At 44.3% G+C, this 21,825-nt stretch overlaps 1 protein-coding gene across 21 annotated transcripts in view; it reads right to left on the bottom strand.

Annotated features, from left to right (window-relative positions):
• Window positions 1-21,825, bottom strand: part of MICAL3 (microtubule associated monooxygenase, calponin and LIM domain containing 3) — a 1,349,174-nt gene that overhangs the window by 723,987 nt on the left and 603,362 nt on the right. For 12 of the 21 annotated variants that reach the window (XM_069228034.1, XM_069228033.1, XM_069228038.1 and 9 more), the window contains 2 exons: window positions 17,990-18,079; window positions 750-842 (listed from right to left, as the gene is read on the bottom strand). The exons of 8 other annotated variants lie outside the window; for them this stretch is intronic. In XM_069228034.1, coding sequence (XP_069084135.1) covers window positions 750-842; window positions 17,990-18,079 — 183 coding nt within the window. The remainder of the gene's footprint in view (window positions 1-749; window positions 843-17,989; window positions 18,080-21,825) is intronic. One more of the 21 variants, XM_069228040.1, reaches the window with a different exon arrangement.

Below are 21,825 nucleotides of genomic sequence, written 5' to 3'. Positions count from 1 at the left end.
GGGGGCTCCTAAGGCCGCATTCTGTTTTTGCACATATTAGTAGCCCACTTGAGGATCATTAACTATTCAATAAAGACCGCTATATCAGTCCTAAACTACTTAAACAAAGATAGGAACCAGCCTACAACAACCTCTTCCAAATTGTGACTCCTTATCCATTTGTAAACTTTTTTTTTTTAGGGGTCGGTAAAAAGTTAAACAAAAATGGGTTTGGTACATTACTAAAAGCCCAGATTGGGAGTTGCAACCAAAAAACTTCTTTGTACAGCTGCCTCAGTCTGAAGTTGCCTTCTTGTTTTCTTCAGTGTTTCTGTTCTGTAGTACCAGCTGACCCTGCTTTACTTAAAGCCACTCATTAATTCAATGGGAACATTAGGACTGCAGTTACTTGTCAACTGTTTTTAACTTCTTTGCATTTCCAGCTGAAAAACTGCTGTACGCAAATTTCTTAACACAAAAGTCAAGTCAGAGAAGAATGTTTTGTAACAATTCAACATTTCCTACGCATATCATTAAGAAAAAAACCTCCTCTTGCACTAGAACATACTGACCAGGCTGATTCTATAGACGATCAGCAGGTCACAGTGTCAGCCTGAGCATATCTGTGCAAGTTAAGATAAACTGCAAATGTTGGATGTTCCACCAGGTCGAAAGATGCACCTTTAAAGTGCAAGATCAATAAACGTATGTTGCCATTTTGCTACAAAATGGATATTCATTCACATTAAGACAGACTATGCAGGAGTCACCTGATGCATCATCGGCCTCTGCTTCAGGAGAGCAGACAGGTGGCATGCCCTCTGTTGAATCTCCAGTGGGCTCACGGGCACCCCGCCAGACTTCTGCAGACAAGGCAGGAAAGAGAACCGATCAGGGCAAGGGAGAGGAATGGGCGGGGCCCAAAACATGCAACCATGGACAAAACCAAACGTGTCTGTGACCTGTGTGGGTAACCACAACATGCAGAACAGCCAGTGTGTTCCAAAGTGACCTCTGCATTAACCACCCAAATCCTCTACTTAGGATGTTTCTGAAGGCAATAATCCTGCTACTCTCTCTCTGCCAAAAAGCATCCAAGTCAAAGTGTTGAAACTGAGCACTGCCAGACGCTGCATACTTGATAAAGCAACTTTAGCACAAAGCAGTGCGATCTTCATGCAGCAGGACTGCACTGACACTTTAGAGGGGTTCCGAACAGGCGGTACATACCTAAGGTGTTCCACTTAAAGGCTCTTCGTCACTGTAAATGGTCGATGTTCTCACAGTAAAATACATTTACTTAACAGTTATAAGAAAACTTAATACATGAATAGACCAAGACAACTAAATAGAGAAGGAAATGTGTAGTAAAAATAATAATGTCCAATGTGCGCTTTGTAGACAGTGCTTTTAACCTCTTAAGTGCGGGCGTCGGCCACTGGCCGACGCCCACACACCCTCCCTGGTGCGGGTCACGACCAGTGGCCGACACCAGGAAGGGCATTAATAAATCCTCGGGTGCGTCGCACCCGAGGTTTCCCCCCCCCCCCCCCGGGAGACACGGAAGCTACCGTGTCTCCCCCCGCCCCCCACCCGCCCCTTTGTGACGTCAGCGCGCCTTGCGGCCGCTTCCTGCTTTCATGGGGAAAACGGCCTTTTACACGTTTGGGAAGGCCTCGTAAGAAAGGGGAGAGTCTCCCCTTTCTTACGAGGCCTTCCTGAAAGTGTTTCCTGGCCCCCGATCGCAGCACAGCGATCCTTCCTGAAAGTGTTTCCTGGCCCCCGATCGCAGCACAGCTGCGATCGGGGGGGGTCAGGAAACATTTTGAAAAGGCCTCGTAAGAAAGGGGAGACTCTCCCCTTTCTTACGAGACCTTCTGAAACTGTTTCTGGCCCCGTAAGAGTCTCCCCTTTCTTACGAGGCCTTCTAAAACGGTTTCCTGGCCCCCGATCGCAGCACAGCTGCGATCGGGGGCCAGGAAACCCCACTAGACACCAGGGATTTCACTTTTGGGGGGCGCCCAGGGGATTTTTTTTTTCTTCCAAAAAAAATAACAAAATAATGAAATGACAGGGGGTCGCCCGTGGGCAGGGTGACCCCCTGTGGGGGCATTTTTTTTTTTAGATGTTGTAGGGTTTCCCTGGGGGCCATTTTGGCCCCCAAGGAAACCATACAACTAAAAAAAATATATGTATATATCTATATATATATATATATATATATACATATATCTATGTAGATAGATATATCTAGGTACATGGATATATCTATAGATATATCTATGTAGATATATATATATATATATATATATATAGATATATATATATATATATAGATATAGATCTGTATCAAAGAGATTTATAAAGCGCGCTACTCACCTGTGAGGGTCTCAAGGCGCTGGGGGGGGGGGGGGATGGGGGGGAGGGAAAGGGGCTAGGAGGTTCACTGATCAAAAAGCCAGGTTTTGAGGCCCTTCCTGAAAAGAAGTAGGTTTTGGGTCTTGCGAATGTGGGTTGTGAGTGCGTTCCATGTTTTGGGTGCAATGTAGGAGAAGGATCTGCCCCCGGTGGTGGTGTGTTTGATGCGGGGGACAGAGGCGAGAGAGAGGTCAGCTGAACGGACGTTTCGTGTGGGGGTGTGGAAGGTGACTCTCGTTGAGGTAGGCAGGGCCTGTGTTGTGGAGTGATTTGTGTGTGAGGATGAGGATCTTGAAGGTGATCCTTTTGTCAATGGGGAGCCAGTGGAGGGATTTGAGGAGTGGAGAGATGTGTTCGTGTTGGTGGAGGTCGAGGATGAGTCGTGCTGCTGAGTTCTGGATGCGTGTAGTTTGCACTTGAGTTTTAGAGTGGTGCCGGCGTAGAGGGCGTTTCTGTAATCAAGCCTGCTGCTGATGAGTGCGTGAGTGACAGTTTTTCTGGTCTCTGTGGGGATCCATTTGAATGTTTTTCAGTATACGGAGTTTGTTGAAGCATGAGGAGGTAAGAGCGTTGATTTGTTGGGTCATAGAGAGGGAGGAGTCTAGGATGATGCTGAGGTTGCGTGCGTAGTTGGCGGGGGTGGGTGCAGGGCCTAGCGTGGTGGGCCACCATGGGGGGTCCCAGGTTTTTTTGGTGAGGGCCAAAGAGGATTATTTCGGTTTTGCTTGAGTTGAGTTTCAGGTGGTTGGCTGTCATGTATACATCACTTTTGTCAATATGTGTGTGGTTTCCCTGGGGGGAAAAGGGTCCGACTTGTCTAGTGGCAGTTTTAGTGCCATAAAGAAGCGCAGAAGGTTTATATGCCTACTGCAAAGAGCACATCTGTATTTTATGTAAATAGCTGAGTACATTAGTAAAGTCTATGGAGAGATGAAGGGCACTTTTGCTGGGTGGTAATGAGGGAATCCGAGGAGGAGGGAGTGGGAGCACCAATAATGATTGTTGGACTGGGCGCAGGAGGTGCTAAAGACTGTGACGAATGGTATGTGACAAGGTGTTTTTTGAGTGTCTTGAAAGTACGTGCTGATTGAGGGAAGAAGCGCAGGTAAGGTGGCCTCTACTGTTGCACGTATCTCACACACACCATCGATTTTGTGACTGTCTACGTAGGCTAGTGTTTTAGAGCAACAGTTTAGCCAATAGCAGAGATGGCATCTTGATGGATGACTGCTGCCTGCACTCGGGTTATAGAGGACCGCTCTGACATAGGATCAGAGACTGAGACATCAGATACTGAGACAGCATCTGAGGGATAGGACAATGGCGCAGACTCTGGGAGTGATTTTTCAGTCAGAGGAGTCCCATTCTAAAACTCCTCTTCCAGTACATTATGAGGGAGGTGATGAGGACAGTCCTGCTGTCCCTTCGCAAGCTGTTCGTGCAACTGGGTAATAGTGGGTTAGGCCAACCCAGAGAGCAGGTGAATGCGGCGGCAAGCAGAGAGAGAGAGAGAGTGCTCTCTTGGGAGCTCACCAATTTAGTTCAGCCCCAAATTCCACCACCCAAATCATATTGTGGAGACATCAAAATTGTCTATGGCAAAACAAACTGGTTTTGTAAGGCAGACACCTGTGTTTTTGGTCCTGGATTCGGCGGCCATATAGAGAAACACACTAAACCCAAACATTTCTGGAAACTAGACATTCGGGGGAGTCCACAGAGGTGTGACTTGTGTGGATTCCCCAAAGTTTTCTTACCCAGAATACCCTGCAAAGCTGAAATGTTGAAAAAAAACTCTATTTTTCTCGCATTTCTGTCACACAAACTACAGGAATATGCTGGGATCCACAACATTCCTACCACCCAGTGACTCCTCACCTGTCCTGATAAAAACACTACCCCACTTGAGTGCCTACACCTAGTGCCTGTGTCAGGAATGGATCACCCCAGGGTCAACAGCTGCCTCACGTAAGGACCAACATTGACCGTTGTGTGATCTATTCCTGTCGCAGGCACCAGGCCTAACCACACAAGTGAGGTATCATTTATCGGGAGACTTGGGGGAACGCTGGGTGGAAGGAAATTTGTGGCTCCTCTCAGATTCCAGAACTTTCGGTCACCGAAATGTGAGGAAAACGTGGTATTTTAGCCACATTTTGAGGTTTGCAAAGGATTCTGGGTAACAGAACCTGGTCCGAGCCCCACAAGTCACCTCATCTTGGATTCCCCTGGGTTTCTAGTTTTCAAAAATGTGCTGGTTTGCTAGGTTTCCCCAGGTGCCGGCTGAGCTAGAGGCCAAAATCCACAGGTAGGCACTGTTTTCTATGAAAAAATGTGATGTGTCCACGTTCTGTTTTGGGGCGTTTCCTGTCGCGGGCGCTAGGCCTACCCACACAAGTGAGGTATCATTTTTATCGGGAGACTTGGGGGAACGCCAGGTGGAAGGAAATTTGTGGCTCCTCTCAGATTCCAGAACTTTCTGTCACCGAAATGTGAGGAAAACTTGTTTTTTTAGCCACTTTTTGAGGTTTGCAAAGGATTCTGGGTAACAGAACCTGGTCCGAGCCCCGCAAGTCACCCCTCCTTGGATTCCCCTAGGTCTCTAGTTTTCAGAAATGCACAGGTTTGGTAGGTTTCCCTATGTGCCGGCTGAGCTAGAGGCCAAAATCTACAGGTAGGCACTTTGGAAAAAACAGCTGTGTTTTCTATAAAAAAAATAGGATGTGTCCATGTTGTGTTTTTTTGGGGCATTTCCTGTCGCGGGCACTAGGCCTACCCACACAAGTGAGGTATCATTTTTATCGGGAGACTTGGGGGAACACCGGGTGGAAGAAAATTTGTGGCTCCTCTCAGATTCCAGAACTTTCTGTCACCGAAATGTGAGGAAAACTTGTTTTTTAGCCACTTTTTGAGGTTTGCAAAGGATTCTGGGTAACAGAACCTGGTCCGAGCCCCGCGAGTCACCCCTCCTTGGATTGCCCTAGGTCTCTAGTTTTCAGAAATGCACAGGTTTGGTAGGTTTCCCTAGGTGCCGGCTGAGCTAGAGGCCAAAATCTACAGGTAGGCACTTCTCAAAAAACACCTCTGTTTTCTTCCAAAAATTTGGATGTGTCCACGTTGCGCTTTGGGGCGTTTCCTGTCACGGGCGCTAGGCCTACCCACACAAGTGAGGTATCATTTTTATCGGGAGACTTGGGGGAACGCCAGGTGGAAGGAAATTTGTGGCTCCTCTCAGATTCCAGAACTTTGTCACCGAAATGTGAGGAAAACTTGTTTTTTTAGCCACTTTGAGGTTTGCAAAGGATTCTGGGTAACAACCTGGTCCGAGCCCCGCAAGTCACCCCTCCTTGGATTCCCCTAGGTCTCTAGTTTTCAGAAATGCACAGGTTTGTTAGGTTTCCCTATGTGCCGGCTGAGCTAGAGGCCAATATCTACAGGTAGGCACTTTGGAAAAAACAGCTGTGTTTTCTATAAAAAAAATAGGATGTGTCCATGTTGTGTTTTGGGGCATTTCCTGTCGCGGGCACTAGGCCTACCCACACAAGTGAGGTATCATTTTTATCGGGAGACTTGGGGGAACACAGAATAGCAAAACAAGTGTTATTGCCCCTTATCTTTCTCTACATTTTTTCCTTCCAAATATAAGAGAGTGTGTAAAAAAGACGTCTATTTGAGAAATGCCCTGCAATTCACATGCTAGTATGGGCACCTCGGAATTCAGCGATGTGCAAATAACCACTGCTCCTCAAAACCTTATCTTGATCCCATTTTGGAAATGCAAAGGTTTTCTTGATACCTCTTTTTCACTCTTCATATTTCAGCAAATGAATTGCTGTATACCCAGTATAGAATGAAAACCAACTGCAGGGTGCAGCTCATTTATTGGCTCTGGGTACCTAGGGTTCTTGATGAACCTACAAGCCCTTTATATCCCCGCAACCAGAAGAGTCCAGCAGACAAAACGGTATATTGCTTTCAGAAATCTGACATCGCAGGAAAAAGTTAGAGTAAAACAAAGAAAAATGGCTGTTGTTTTCAGTTCAATTTCAATATTTTTTTATTTCAGCTGTTATTTTCTGTAGGAAAACCTTGTAGGATCTACACAAATGACCCCTTGCTGAATTCAGAATTTTGTCTAGTTTTCAGAAATGTTTAGCATTCCGGGATCCAGCATTGGTTTCACACCCATTCCTGTCACTAACTGGAAGGAGGCTGAAAGCACCAAATATAGTAGAAATGGGGTATGTCCCAGTAAAATGCCAAATTTGTGTTGAAAAATTTGGTTTTCTGATTCAAGTCTGCCCGTTCCTGAAAGGTGGGAAGATAGTGATTTCAGCACCAGAAACCCTTTGTTGATGGCATTTTCAGGGAAAAAAACACAAGCCTTCTTCGGCAGCCCTGTTTTCCCATTTTTTTTGGAAAAAACTAAATTTTCACTGTATTTTGGCTATTTTCTTGGTCTCCTCCAGGGGAAACCACCAACTCTGGGTACCATTAGAATCCCTAGGATGTTGGAAAAAAAGGACGCAAATTTGGCGTGGTTAGCTTATGTGGACAAAAAGTTATGAAGCCCTAAGCGCGAACTACCCCAAATAGCCAAAAAAGGGCTCAGCACTGGGGGGGGAAAGGCCCAGCAGCTAAGGGGTTAAGAATTATGGCATCTGTGTTTATATTCCAAACGAGTTATTTTCCATAAAAGGCTCTTTCCTTTGCTAATGTAAAAAGAAAAGTAAGCAAGCATCTTTAAGAAGCAAAAGAAGACCACCTCATGTAAAAAAATATAGCCTGATTTTTCGAACTCCTAGACGGACCTAAAAGCGCAGCTAAAAATACCATGGGGCAATAAAAAAAAAACACTTGCCAGTGTTCTAATAAAATTCTCATTTCCTATCAACAAACTGGGAAAGCCCATGTGTACGGCAGAAACGGCCAGCATCTTAGGGAAACTTGCACATGAAACCACACATCTCGTAAACAATCTGATCCATTCTAAGCACATACTCAAATTATGGGCAGAAGAGGTAAGCTTAGGAACTGCAGAGTAGGAATTCATTGAGACACCTATAGTTTTGCAGAAGACATGGGAATGCCCGATTCCCATCAATGTCATGACAGTCCTCCCCGTCAGAGACTGCCCCTTCTGGTAAGATTGAGTTTGCTCAGCAACTGAACTCAGGTCACGTCCATGCCAATCTTGAATCCAGGGTTGGACCCAGGAATCCTTTCACCTCTTCCAATTATGGTGAAGATTTCTCTTGGTTTATGGTGAACCGGAGGCATTGTAGTGCTGTGATTACTGTTTGCATGTCTTGGTGGAATTGTTGCTACAACTTTGCCTTCACCAGCCAAACGTCTAGCTATGGGCAGACACTGATACTCTGTCTTCTCAAGTGTGCTGCCATCGCTGCTAGACATGTTGTAAACACCTTTGGTGCAGATTTTACGCCAAATGGTAGTTGTCTGAGTTGGTAGCGTAACCTGTCCAGGACGAATCTGAGATACTTCTGGTCTCTCTAGTTTATTGTTATGTGCAGGTAGGTGTCCTTTAGATTCACGGTGGCCCTGTAATCTCCTTTCTTTAGGAGTGGGATTACCTCCTGCAGCATTGTCATTTTGAAGTGTTGAGTCCACACTTGTATAGATACATGAGGTGAAGGGTCAGCTTCAGTCTTAAGTCTTGTTTTGGCACTAGGAATTTACAGTGAGTAAATGTCACAGCCTGCCTCCTTTGGAGAAGCCCTACGTATGGCTCAATTTGGCTTGAGTTTGACGTTTTTTCACAATTAGGTGAGTTCCTGTACCTTTAAGGTGTTTGCCTTTGGATTGACATACAGTGGTGGCTTTGTTAAGTTCTATGCAGTACCCATGTCTTCTGTTTAAAATCCAGTTGTCTGAGGTGACTGACCTGCACTCCTAGAGGAACCCTCCTATTCCATCACCACTGGTGTCCTGCGGTGCAGCTGTGGGGCAAGTTAGTTACCTGCTTGCTAATCCCTTCCTGTGGGCATTCCTCGGAAGGGCTGCCTTGCTGGGTGTTGCAGCTGCTGGTGCGTCAGCTGTTATGACGCCTAATGAGTGAAGCATTGCTGCTGTTGCTGGTTGGCTGGAAAGTCCACTCTGCCTGTTGGTCTTCTGACAGATGCTACTCTTCTTCTAAACGACCCTCTGAACTGCAGTGCCCCACTGGCATTGGCAGTGACATTGTCCTTTTTTATTTGTTGTAGTGCCTGGTCTAATGTTTGTCTGAAAAGGGCCTCACCTATAAAAGGCATATTGTCACCAAAGTCTTACCTCCAGTTTAAAGTCGGAAACCCTCAGACAGGCGTGCCTCCTGAGTGTGGTGCCCATGCACATCTGTCTGCTGACTGTGTCTGCTGCATCCAGGGCAGATTTAAGACTGGAATTAGTGATGATTTTCCTTCCTGGTCTACAGCCTTGGATCCCTTGTGTAACTCCTCTGGGAGGTGTTGTATCAGTCCTTCCACCTCGTCCCATTGCTGGTGGCCATATCAATTAAAGAAGCACATTGGAGTTGACTATCCTACATTGTGTGGCGCTCTCTCTCTCTCTTCCTGCCCACCAGTTCGCCTTTTACAGTTTTTCTATGGTGGTGGCCCTGCTGATGCAGGGGCGTTGTTTCTCTTTCTTGAGGTCGTCACAATGACAGAACCTGCAGGGATGTTCCACCTGATGTATTGGGGGTCTTGTGTGGAATGTTTGTACTTCTCCACACAAGGGGTCACTGCTCTTGCCATGGCTTGCTCTCTTGGTCAAGGATACAGGGAAGCATGGGCTGATAAAGATTTGCTTTCTGGGACGGCATCCAGGTTTCCAGTAGGAAGCAAGTCTCTTCCTTTTCTTTATCCAGTTGGACCCCATATGTGTCTGCTACCATTTTTATGAGGCTGATGTACAAGGACAGGTCATCCAGGGACGAAGGCCTCAATGAGTAGTTATCCACGGCCTCCTTGGGGGACTTGGTGCCAAAGTTGTACCATGTGTCCTCAAACTGGATGCGTTCCTAGAACGCTGCAATATTGTCATCCTCGAATTCAAAGAACTGCTTCTGTTCTTCCTCGTGTGGCTTCGGGGTTGACAGCACTTCCATGTTTCCCTTTCACCCTCCGCAGATCCTAAAGGCCTTGTTAGGATGCAAAACTCACTGGAGGATTTATCAATCTCCTTTTTGCTCCAAAGAAGAGCCATCATTCCGGCGGTAAGCCTTCGCCGTTCAACCTCATGTGCCCTTAGGTCGGCATCGCTTCCTCTTCAGCATCTGTTTGCGACAAGGGTTTCAATGAAGGCTTGTCCGCATCGGTGACCTTTGGTTGGCACCAGTGCAGCTCTTTATGGTTGTGCTGTTCTTCAGTCACTGGGTGTTTCAACACAGAGTCTGCTTTTGGGGACTTATAGTCCAAGGACTTAAAGTTGTAACTGGACTGCCTTCGGGACAAATTTGGCCCAGGCTTTGCAATCTTTGTCCTAATGGTCTTTTGGCAGGCGCAGACACAGACCTCATGTGGATCCCTCTGTGCAAACTTGTGGTGGCAGGTGGGGTAGAACATAAAAGGGGTATTTTTCTTGACCCTCTGCTGCCTCCCTCCTCTTCATTCTCTGCCCACATATGTTTCAATGGCAGCATAGCCATTGGGGACGAGAAGGTTCCCTTTCTCTGTACTTTTTTCATTCCCTTGGCCTACTCCGCTGTTTTTCCCACGGATTCTTCGGAGCTCCTCCATGATGCTTCTAAATTCAACAACGGAAAAAATTATCTGAAGATGGCGATCACACAAAGAAACTTTCGGGGCGCCGTCTGAAATCACACAGAGTATGGACTTACCACCAAATGGTGGTTGACAACACCCACAACAAAAAAAAGACGAGAAAGACAAACATGTTTCCAAACCTCACCACTAAATGGCGGAAAAGATGCACAGCATGTGAATCGAGAAAAGGATTCATTCTGCAAAACCTCTTCTGCCATTTAGAGCAAATTATTTTTTTTTACATTTTTATCAGAACCGTATGAGTAAAGCAACAAAGCAGCACATAAAAATACTGTCAAGTCAATAAATTAAACTGAAAAAAAAATTGCAAAAAAGACAATTTAGTAAAAATACAAAAACAATACAAATTTAAGGGGATCAGGATTTACACACTTCTGAAGAAATTGTCAAAAAGCAATCATGAGAAATAGGAAGGCTAAACACAGATAAGTCTATTCATAGCAGGAGCCCATGTTAAAAAAAAAAGTCCAAGCTTCTCAGGATCCTGCGTAGCTTCCCTTCTGCTCCATCCTAAAGCTCCAAACACGGGTGGGACAGTTTCTAGCTCACCATCGTACAGACAGCGTGCAGAAACCAGCTCAGCTGCTTTAACTACACTCCAGTTAAAATGTATTCACAACTAGTTGCGGACTCTTCCATAAAAGCATCCTTCTGGGTCATTTATCTCTCTGGAACTACAGGAATGCATCTGAACTAACCCTTCAGATGCATTTTCAAATCTTTGGCACAAGGGAATACAGTATCCAAGACTCCGGACTTACTCAGGCAAACATTCACAGGTTCCTCCTAGTCTTTCACCAAGTCAAGTCTTGTTCTTATTCTCTGGAGTTGGATCCTTTCTTATAGTAGTACTAGCTAGAGATGGGGCTATCATTTCCTAATAAGGTTCCTAAACTGAGTTTACCGACTTTTGAAACATTTCGTGTAACTTTATTGTAAACAATCCTTAACAAACACTTTTTATAGCTCTCCCCAAAAATTAGGACTACAGGGCGTGAGAGAGTTGCTCTGTTTATAGGACACCCACAGGTCATTTGTGCTCCTATGTGAGCCATTCATTCCTTTCTTCAGAAACAAGAAATCTACTTCTATTATCTGAAAGAGAAGGGAACCTAGGCAAAGATGAACAACATTTATCAAAATTATATTTGAGGTCTTTTTACTAAAGCCTAAACTTGGCAATTAGACAGATGGACGTTTTAGTTCTTCTCTGATCCAACCTATCAAAGTGAGGCTTTTATACTTTAAAACCGGCCTTTACAGGAGATAACGGCTGGCCTGCGTGGTAAAATAGCACTTTTGATTCTTACTACTGTAAAAAATATTTACGTCACTGTTCTAATTTATGTGAAAATATACTATGGTATTATTTATAGGCCACATGTGCCTAGTGGACTTAGCCGGTCATGTACCATGTAAGTAGTTTTTAATTACCCTTTGTGCAAAAATGGCAGTAAACCAAAAGAAATGGGCTAACCATTTAAAAAGAGGTACTTCCTATCTTTGAAAGCGAACTCTCATTAACTTTTTCCTCTTTCAAGCTTTGCTGAGATTCACTGCTCCAGGCTAGTATGTCCTGCCAGCTGTGGGACAATTCTTATGATTGACCATGCATTTGTACAGATTTAGTTAAAAAGGGGGAGCCTACCTGCAATTTCTCAAACTAGGCTTTAATATTCTATTACTTAACAAGGTCATTCCAATACTAGGTTCTGGCACCCAGTACAAAAATAACAGTATCTGCATCACTAAAACAACTGTAGCATAAGTCAGTTCACTTCCTAAAATGTACACAAAAGCTCCAGGTTATAATAACCCAATGTATCGACTTCATATACAGCCTAAAAGTATTTGAAATGTTGTCCTGTGGCAGGCTGTTTACGATTATTTCACTAATCTCAGTGCAACACCTCTGGTTTCAAATTTAAGAATCCTCTGAAGAATAGGCTTTTTAGGCACAATTATGTTTGTGAATCCTCAATGAGCATACCGAAAGTTAATTATCGTTTTCATAACCCATTCTACTAGACAGAAACACACTTTTAAACACCAGAGGTGTCAAACTTTTTTTTTTTTTTTTTTTGTAGCGCTGGTTGCATCCTTGACATTGGAAAAACAATGCATGTTACACGTTACCCAGTGGAAACTTCAAATGGACTTTAAAGGTCTAAACTGAATCAAATTACCACTCCCAATCCAGAGGCTTCCCTAACCACTGCCAGACGTTTAACTTCTACCAATGTTACATCTATTTAAAAATGTAATAGATAACATTGCAAGGGAAAGTTAGTTCTCACCATAATTGTCTGATTCACACTTGTGGCACAATTTTTCACACCTGCTTGTTGCAACGGTTTGAATGATACAAAGTGGCAATTTACCTAAAATATACTGAGACATACTATATCCAATCAGAGGGCTAAAACAGAGCCAAAAGTTACTTATAAACAAAAGCTCCCAATCCTTTTAAATACATGAAGAGGGCATACTCAAATTCAGAGCTCAAGGTTGAAGGGGAAGATGCAGATCAATTTAAGGAACAGACATTTAATACAAATGTATAATCACTACTCCGAATCTAGACAACGTGAAAGAGGCACAAATTAAATGTGAACAAGATGTAGAGTTTGCAGGCAGGTAGCAGGCAGTGTTGCTCAGCTGCAACAAGCATGAGTTGTTTAAAATGTAAGGTATTTATGTAATATTCAGGTACATCACTCTAATATCGTACAAAGACTAATTACACATTTATTGATATGCCACCTATCACTTCCACACACTCATCCAACTGGTGTCTACAACATTCAGCACAATTGTTGAAGCCGATGCCCACTCTTTAGGTTAATGAAGGTGCCTCGAGTCTGCTGACCTTCAACTAGGAGCATCTGCCCCTAATTACAGGTCAGGCTTCACTGGGTGGCTCTGAAAACTCACCAGTTCTCTACAATGATTTGCAACACATTCCAACTCATTCGTATAGCCCAGCCTCTACAATCATTAGGCAAGACGTTTGTCAATTACTCTCCTAAGTAACTTATACCCCAGAACGACTGAAAGGACCCTGAAAGAGGAATATATAACTGGAACACCTATTTAGTATGTAAACAAATTCTAATGAATAACTGATCCAGTAAAATGGCAAAGGGACACATATTGCCATGACAATAACCTCTACATTAATCCAATAGATCACTTTGCCCTAGAAAAAGACCCAGAGAAACGCACCGATTTCTTTCCCAGACAAGGGCATTCAAGTGGATGGGGGGTACATATAACATCTCTGTATAACAACGCTGGATTGTAACTGAAAATGTCAACAAAGAACAATCCTCAAATAATCCTCAATATATTTTAGTACGATATTTTTCCAGGGATGCTCAATATCAAATGGAAAAACAAAATTAGAAAAGAAAAAACAAAATCAGAGTGGACAATTCTGAGATTACATAAACCAATCTGTAGCATACATAAAATTGATAAATACATTAATGTAAGTACATGGAAAAAGTACAGCAACAATGATCAGAGCTTTACAAAGAAAATCACCTTCTTACAGACAACAAATGGATATGCTAATGTATGGTGTCAACAAAACATGTTTTCTCGTGAAAGGATGACTCCAAATATTCAAACACGGATAGGTTGGAGTTGAGTATAAGATCAGAACTGCTGATTTGGCTCCCATACAATCAAGTTTTGGCCATATTCTGGGAGAAGAGTAAAAAGGATAGATGGAATAGAAGGAGGATGGTTGGAGTTGTTTTCTGTCTCGTTGATTGGGAGAGTGGAAGATGAGGGTAGGGTAAAGTGGCAAGTGAGGGAAAAGTGAGCAAGGACTGTGGAAGAAAAGGGTCTTAGAGTATGTGATGTTAGGTCAGTGGCATGATATGGTAATGTAAGCTATCTGCTAATTGTTGTACACACAGGCAATAAATGAGGAACACACACTCAGAGACAATTCCATGGCAATAGGTTTTTGTATAGAAAAATATATTTTCTTAGTTTATTTTAAGAACCACAGGTTCAAGATTTACAAACAATACTTTAAATGAAAGGTATTTCACTTAGGAACTTTGAATTAGCAAAATAGCATATACAGTTTTCACACAAATGGCATATAGCTATTTTAAAACTCCTGGGAGAGGTAAGTGTTTGTTAGTTTTGCAGGTAAGTAAACCACCTACGGGGTTCAAAGTTGGGTCCAAGGTAGCCCACCGTTGGGGGTTCAGGGCAACATCAAAGTTACCACACCAGCAGCTCAGGGCCGGTCAGGTGCAGAGGTCAAAGTGGTGCCAAAAACGCATAGGCTTCAATGGAGAAGGGGGTGCCCCGGTTCTAGTCTGCCAGCAGGTAAGTACCCGTGTCTTCGGAGGGTAGACCAGGGGGGTTTTGTAGGGCCCCGGGGGGGACACAAGTCCACACAGAAAGTACACCCTCAGCGGCACGGGGGCGGCCGGGTGCAGTGTGCACACAAGCGTCAGGTTCTCAATAGAAATCAATGGGAGACCAAGGGGTCACTTCAGCGATTCAGGCAGGCGGGTGGGGGGCGGCTCCTCGGGGTAGCCACCATCTGCGCAAGGGAGAGGGCCACCTGGGGGTCGCTCCTGCACTGGAGGTCGGATCCTTCAGGTCCTGGGGGCTGCGGATGCAGTGCCTTTACCAGGTGTCGGGTCTTTGAAGCAGGCAGTCGCGGTCAGGGTGAGCCTCGGGATTCCCTCTGCAGGCGTCGCTGTGGGGGCTCAGGGTGGTCAACTCTGGCTACTCATGGTCTCGTACTCGCCGGGGAGTCCTCCCTGTGGTATTTGTTCTCCACAAGTCGAGCCAGGGGCATCGGGTGCAGAGTGCAAAGTCTCACGCTTCCGGCGGGAAACGTGTGTTGTTTCAAAGTTGCTTCTTTGTTGCAAAGTTGCAGTCTTTGTGGAACAGAGCCGCTGTCCTCGGGAGAGTTCTTGGTCCTTCTAGATGCAGGGCAGTCCTCTGAGGCTTCAGAGGTCGCTGGTCCCTAGCAACGCGTCGCTGGAGCAGTGTCTTTAAAAGTGGGGAGACAGGCCGGTAGAGCTGGGGCCAAAGCAGTTGGTGTCTCCGTCTTCTCTGCAGGTTTTCAGTTCAGCAATCCTTTTCTTAGGTTGCAGGAATCTAGTTTCCTAGGTTCTGGGGAGCCCCTAAATACTGAATTTAGGGGTGTGTTTAGGTCTGGGAGGGCAGTAGCCAATGGCTACTGTCCTGGAGGGTGGCTACACCCTCTTTGTGCCTCCTCCCTGAGGGGAGGGGGGGGGGGGCACATCCCTAATCCTATTGGGGGAATCCTCCATCTGCAAGATGGAGGATTTCTAAAAGTCAGAGTCACCTCAGGACACCTTAGGGGCTGTCCTGACTGGCCAGTGACTCCTTGTTTTTCTCATTATCTCTCCTGGACTTGCCGCCAAAAGTGGGGGCTGTGTCCAGGGGGGCGGGCATCTCCACTAGCTGGAGTCCCCTGGGGCATTGTAACACGAAGCCTGAGCCTTTGAGGCTCACTGCTAGGTGTTACAGTTCCTGCAGGGGGGAGGGGTTAAGCACCTCCACCCAGAGCAGGTTTTTGTTTCTGTCCTCAGAGAGCACAAAGGCCCTCACCACATGGGGGTCAGAAACTCGTCTCTCAGCAGCAGGCTGGCACAGACCAGTCAGTCCTGCACTGAACAATTGGGTAAAATACAGGGGGCATCTCTAAGATGCCCTCTGTGTGCATTTTTTTAATAAATCCAACACTGGCATCAGTGTGGGTTTATTATTCTGAGAAGTTTGATACCAAACTTCCCAGTATTCAGTGTAGCCATTATGGAGCTGTGGAGTTCGTTTTTGACAGACTCCCAGACCATATACTCTTATGGCTACCCTGCACTTACAATGTCTAAGGTTTTGCTTAGACACTGTAGGGGCATAGTGCTCATGCACCTATGCCCTCACCTGTGGTATAGTGCACCCTGCCTTAGGGCTGTAAGGCCTGCTAGAGGGGTGACTTACCTATGCCATAGGCAGTGTGAGGTTGGCATGGCACCCTGAGGGGAGTCGACTTAGTCATTTTCTCCCCACCAGCACACACAAGCTGGCAAGCAGTGTCTGTGCTGAGTGAGGGGTCTCTAGGGTGGCATAAGACATGCTGCAGCCCTTAGAGACCTTCCCTGGCATCAGGGCCCTTGGTACCAGGGGTACCAGTTACAAGGGACTTACCTGGGTGCCAGGGTTGTGCCAATTGTGGAGACAATGGTACATTTTAGGTGAAAGAACACTGGTGCTGGGGCCTGTTTAGCAGGGTCCCAGCACACTTCTCAGTCAAGTCAGCATCAGTATCAGGAAAAAGTGGGGGGTAACTGCAACAGGGAGCCATTTCCTTACAGTGGGGCTCACATGTTGGTCTACAAATGGTAGACCCAGGCCACATTTAAGCTGGCCTTCTATTTAATAAATTGGGGATAGGCTGAAAGCTGAACTGGAATTGACTTATTGGAGGAGCTTCAAACCAAGCCATATAAGAAAACTAACACCTTGTTCCTTCTCCATTAGGCACTGTAGCAAACAATCCTGCTTTGGTGCATATAAATATGGCTATAGGGCAGCCTATGTTACCTGGACCTAAGGATCCTTCATTTTTGAAGATCATTTTTCACTCCTAAATTTGGACTCACAGCAACATGCTTCGCTCGTCACTGCTCAAGTAATGAATGAAAATGCAGAATGAGGAGCTAAAATTGATATTTATATAGATTAAAACATAATTTCTCGTTCTCGCTCGTGGAGTGAGGTGGAAGAGAGGTTGGCTTGCAAATGGATGTTGCATGGGACACTGACAAAATGGTCCTCACTCTTCTGCCTGTTCTGAACAATACCTGATAAACATCTGCATAACAATGTGTCCGCGCAAGCCACTCTCTCTACAGGGAGGAGGGCGAACTTGTGATCTAACTAAAGTTCCCAAACTGAAGTGATATAACCTACATCTAAGGCTGCTTTATAAGGAAGAGTTCTAGCCATGAACAGGTTTCAAAAAGTAAAGCGGCTCATCAGGTATGAAACCATGTATGAAATCATGTATGAAATCATGGTATGAAATTACTACAGATTATGCTTAGGGTTGAGAAAAACCGTCGTACACCGAATAAGGTGCAGACACAAGCTCGAAGTCAATACTGGTCCTTACCAGTAATGGTCTCAAATTACTTTTTCAGGCCCTAATTATTCAAGTTATACCACTTGCTGCTACAATGACATTGATTTTCATTCATTTAATAAAGGGAAAGTTAGCAGCTACATGACAACAATTCTCAGGAGCACCAAATTCTCATTTAAAGCATTCTTTCTTGAAAAAAGTGGCCTGTTGTTGCAGAGGTGCTAAAGTTTGAAAATATTTGGTCAGCTACGTAGTGCCACCGCGCCTCTTTCAACCAGGGGCCTTGAATACCTTGATCAACAGGCCGGAACATTACAGTCTGCTGCTGAACCTTTGACAACATTGAGCAAATGTAGCGGAAACACTCAAGAGAACAAACAGTTTAAAGCTGAGAAGTTAATTGGCGTGATAATTTGGAATTCTAAATCATCCACAAACCTCCACATTTATTCAGTACAAAGTGCACCTTAAGAGTCGGCTCGAGCCAGTACAGAATGCAGTTAATGATTAGTAACACAGCAGGACTCATGTTTTGGCTTCACTGGGGCGCATAAGTGCCAAATACATGCCTCAAAGTGTGAATGTATAGCACACACAGAAGCTCACCACCCGGATAAGGAAGGAAAAGAGCAGGCTGCAAGACCATGCACAGAGTCACCTGCTGGATGGGGTACGGCAAAGTAGAAGAGAAAGTAGACAGCAGGATCACTTTTTTTGGGCAGGTCCGTGAGCACTCCTTAACCCTGGGCTTCAGATAAAAGAATACAATGTCAGAAAAATACAAGCAGTTCGATTTCACACCTTTCCCGCATAGCGGTGCTAACACCTTGTTTAAGTAAGTCCATGAACACCCCAGCAAGTAGCAGTACCTCAATAGTTAAAGGATAGTCTTTCCATCACAAGCAAAAGCCTGCACGCACAGCTGAACCACTTTGTGTCTTTAAGGTGCCCTATGTCAAGTCCAATACAGGCTAGTCCGATCTTATTAACAGATGCATATTTTTCAGTAGCATATATAAACAATCACCGTTTAGATTAAAAATAGGGGTCACACCTGCATTTTACCATCCTAAAGGCTTTCCAAAATACATGCCTAGTGACTGGGCTGTGCCCTGCCAATTCTCCAGATCCAGAGTTATGAAGTACTACTTATGACGAGTATTAGCTGTTGCCCCAGAACCCCAGGGGTAAAACTGTGCAGCTCATTGAAATGGCAAGAACCTACTACTTGGGTTTTCACTTGGAAAGCCGCAAGGTCAAGCACTCAAAGCTTAGAGATTCATACATGAACATCTGATAATGGTTGAGAGACAGTGTTCCTTTCAAAAAACGAATAAGGTATGCATTCACATAAGTATACAATTGCACAGTAAAGTACACCAGATGCCAAAACATTATATTCATCGGTATTCTTGGTTCTGGTTCTCCCTTCTTCAGAACTGGTTTGGATTATCACTAAAACAGGCAGGACTGGAAGACTTAAAAAAAAAAAAAAAAAAAAAAAACAGCTGCCCACAATGGGAATCACTGACTGACTGAAGCAGTTCCCACATGCATTTTCTGGCATACATGTTTGTAGTGGATACTGTAGTGAATAATAGGATGGCTCGATTCGTCAAAGGAGGAAGTGCCAAGAGTACCAGATTATCCATGGATTTAAGTTTGGCACTTAGTTTGGCAGTGATTCCACAGCCACAAGAATGTCACACCAGTCTTCAAGCAACCAAGTTACACTATACGAAGGGTCCTGATCAAAAGTTGAAACTTTGCATTTATATGAAGAAGGCAAATAATGTTTATAGATATCAGAAACAGATACATGCCTCTCAAAATTAAAAACCGCTGAAATACATCTCATGACTATCATGAAATCTCCGCACAGGCCTGGAACACGATGCCGCTCCACCTGAGGCAATCCCCCTCGCTGGCTCAGTTCTGGAAGGACATCAAGACCTGACTCTTCGTCTGACCTGTGTCTCCCAGCTAGCACCTTGAAACCCCCCACGTGATAAGCCGTGCTTTATGAATGCTGACTGATTAAGTGAAGGCTGGCCTCCTTTTATGCTGTCAGACTTTGACATGTATAACTGCCCACCTCATTGTAGAAGATTTTGCCATGTTGTTACTTGGATGGGGATTCCCAAAGGAGATGAAATGGTTATCTGATTTCCTGCGAAGCAGACGTGGTTTTTCAAGATAAAGCCTAGGTCTTATCTAGAAAAGCAGAAGAGAGTTCCAATGGGGCCGAAATTGTGTCAATTTTCTACTGCCTGGTCTTCTCCTAGAGGCTTTTGAGGATCAATAGTGGGCTACTAGGTCAAACCTGGGATTTCATCAGCTGTCAACAAGAATTATGTCCAGATTGCTGGCTATTTTCAAACCATAGACAGTTCTTTCAACCACAAGTCAGCAGAAAAACAGACAAATGTGTCCAACCCATACGTAAGAGCATTTTCTAATGAGCTCTTCCCAACTCACAAACATTATGGAAACTCTAGAGAAAGATATATTTTTTTTCATCATAAGCAGATCGCTCTGAGGGAACTCCAGTCACTGAAAATAGAATACTTTCCTGATTTGTTTATTCGGTCTAGTGAGGAGCAAGGTACAACCTGCTCCAGCATCCAGGGAAAAACAGTTTTTCCTTCTAGATGAAAATCACTACAAAGAATAATTTTATGTATTGCCTAGTTCCACAGAAGGATGGCCAAAAGAGACAACAAATGTGATTTTCTTTTGTTCTGCTTATCAACCAGAACAGTGGTTCCCAACCTGTGGTCTGGGGACCCCTGGGAGTCTGCCAAGCCTCCTCAGGGGGTCTGTGACTGCTTAGAAAATGTAATAATATTAACAGATTAGGTGTCCGGCTTTCAGTAATGACTCAGTGGGGGAACCCGGGGTCCAGTACCGATAAAGTGGGGGTCCACAGAACTCAAAAGGTTGGGAACCACTGAACTAAAACATGGCTGCTGTGTATTCTTTATTAGATTTAACTTTCTTCTTCAGAAGTATAAAGAGGATTTTAGACTCAGTAAGCTGGCTTTAAAATCAAGTCATTTCCAGAGTTGAAAAAGCCTGTTGATGCTGACATTACCCCTCAGAAGAGTTGGTTGTTATTGCTAACCGATTTGCCAGGGACTAGAAAGGTTGCCATTTTAGAAGAGGTTTTCCTAAAGTCACCAGAGTAATTCTGCAATATCATCTGATTTATGATCACCTTGGACTGAGGCTGTTAAAAGTCCATCTATGTATGTTGATTAATGAAGTTGAATAGATTTAATTTATACAAGATAAAGAACTACTCCCTGAATGCTAGATGCCATAAGGCCTAGACTTATCAGCAGCTTTGTCTATTCATGGGTCCTGAATGAAAAATAGAGAATGGTCTGCCTTCTGACGATCCAGTTCAAGTAAGGGAAGAGAAGCGTTTTCTAAAGGGCAAGATAAGGGGCAGGGACAGAGCACTTTTGTAAGTACCCTTTAAACCTACTGAAATCAAGTAGGAGAGCTCTCTGCTGAGATTGGCACATGTTCTTCTCCAGGCATAGCAGTGAATTATCTAGAGATGAAGACAGATGCCTAGCTGCGTTAAGAGTTTGCAGTTGTGAAATCAGCATGCATCTTTCAAGTCCTGAAATTCTGTCCTAAGCTCTTCATAACTGACAACCAGAGAGATGTTGCTGGGTACTATAGGAAGGCTAAGGCCAGATTTTAAAATACTATCTTGAAAACTCCCTGGTCTTGTATGATGGATGACCATTACTTTTAAAAAGGGCTAGTTAACTTTGCACTGGCATGCACGCTGATGGATTGTTGAAGAGGAAAGAAAGGAGTTGCGTAGATTTTTTTAGCTGCCCAAACCAAAATGCTGAACTGGTAAACAGCTTTGAGTACATAGCTACGCTTTTCCGAATTTACATTCAAAACATATTGTTTCTCTTTGAACAACTGCTGGGCCTTTAAGACCTGCGAGTGTTAGCAGTTGATTTTTATGTGGTACGTAGATGGAACAAAATAAATTTAGGAATCAGCACTAGCATCTTCCATTTTTCTAAGTTGGCAAGTAAATTCTCTTTAGTCAAAAGGAAGATCTATGACCTTACGTTAGAGAGGCTTAAGGTCGTGAGCGATGCATGTATGTATATAGTATTAAACGTTCAAAGCAACTTAAGCAGATTGTTAGCTTTTTGGCCTCCCTGTGCAAAAACATGAATTTATCAACAGCCATAAGAGATGGAAACTAAGAAAACTTTTAATATTATTCCAGTTTACACTGGAGACAGCCATGGAATTGATGTGCCTAAAGAAAATTAATTTTCTTAAGCCTACACTTCCTCGTCCAGAACAAAGTTAAAAGAAAGAGAAGGACATGTACTTTGACTAAGTCCGCTGTGTCTATAGCTGACTAAGAGGCAATATTTCCTATTACTATGAATGCTTCATCCGAGTGCAGTAGGCAACATCAAATCCTTCCCAACTGCATGTTCTGAATGA

This window comes from Pleurodeles waltl, chromosome 4_1, assembly GCF_031143425.1.
Source record: "Pleurodeles waltl isolate 20211129_DDA chromosome 4_1, aPleWal1.hap1.20221129, whole genome shotgun sequence".
In the NCBI taxonomy this organism is placed as follows: Eukaryota; Metazoa; Chordata; class Amphibia; order Caudata; family Salamandridae; genus Pleurodeles; species Pleurodeles waltl.
The sequence above is the reverse complement of the archived record's forward strand: the minus strand, read 5'-3'. Positions and strand labels throughout refer to the sequence as shown.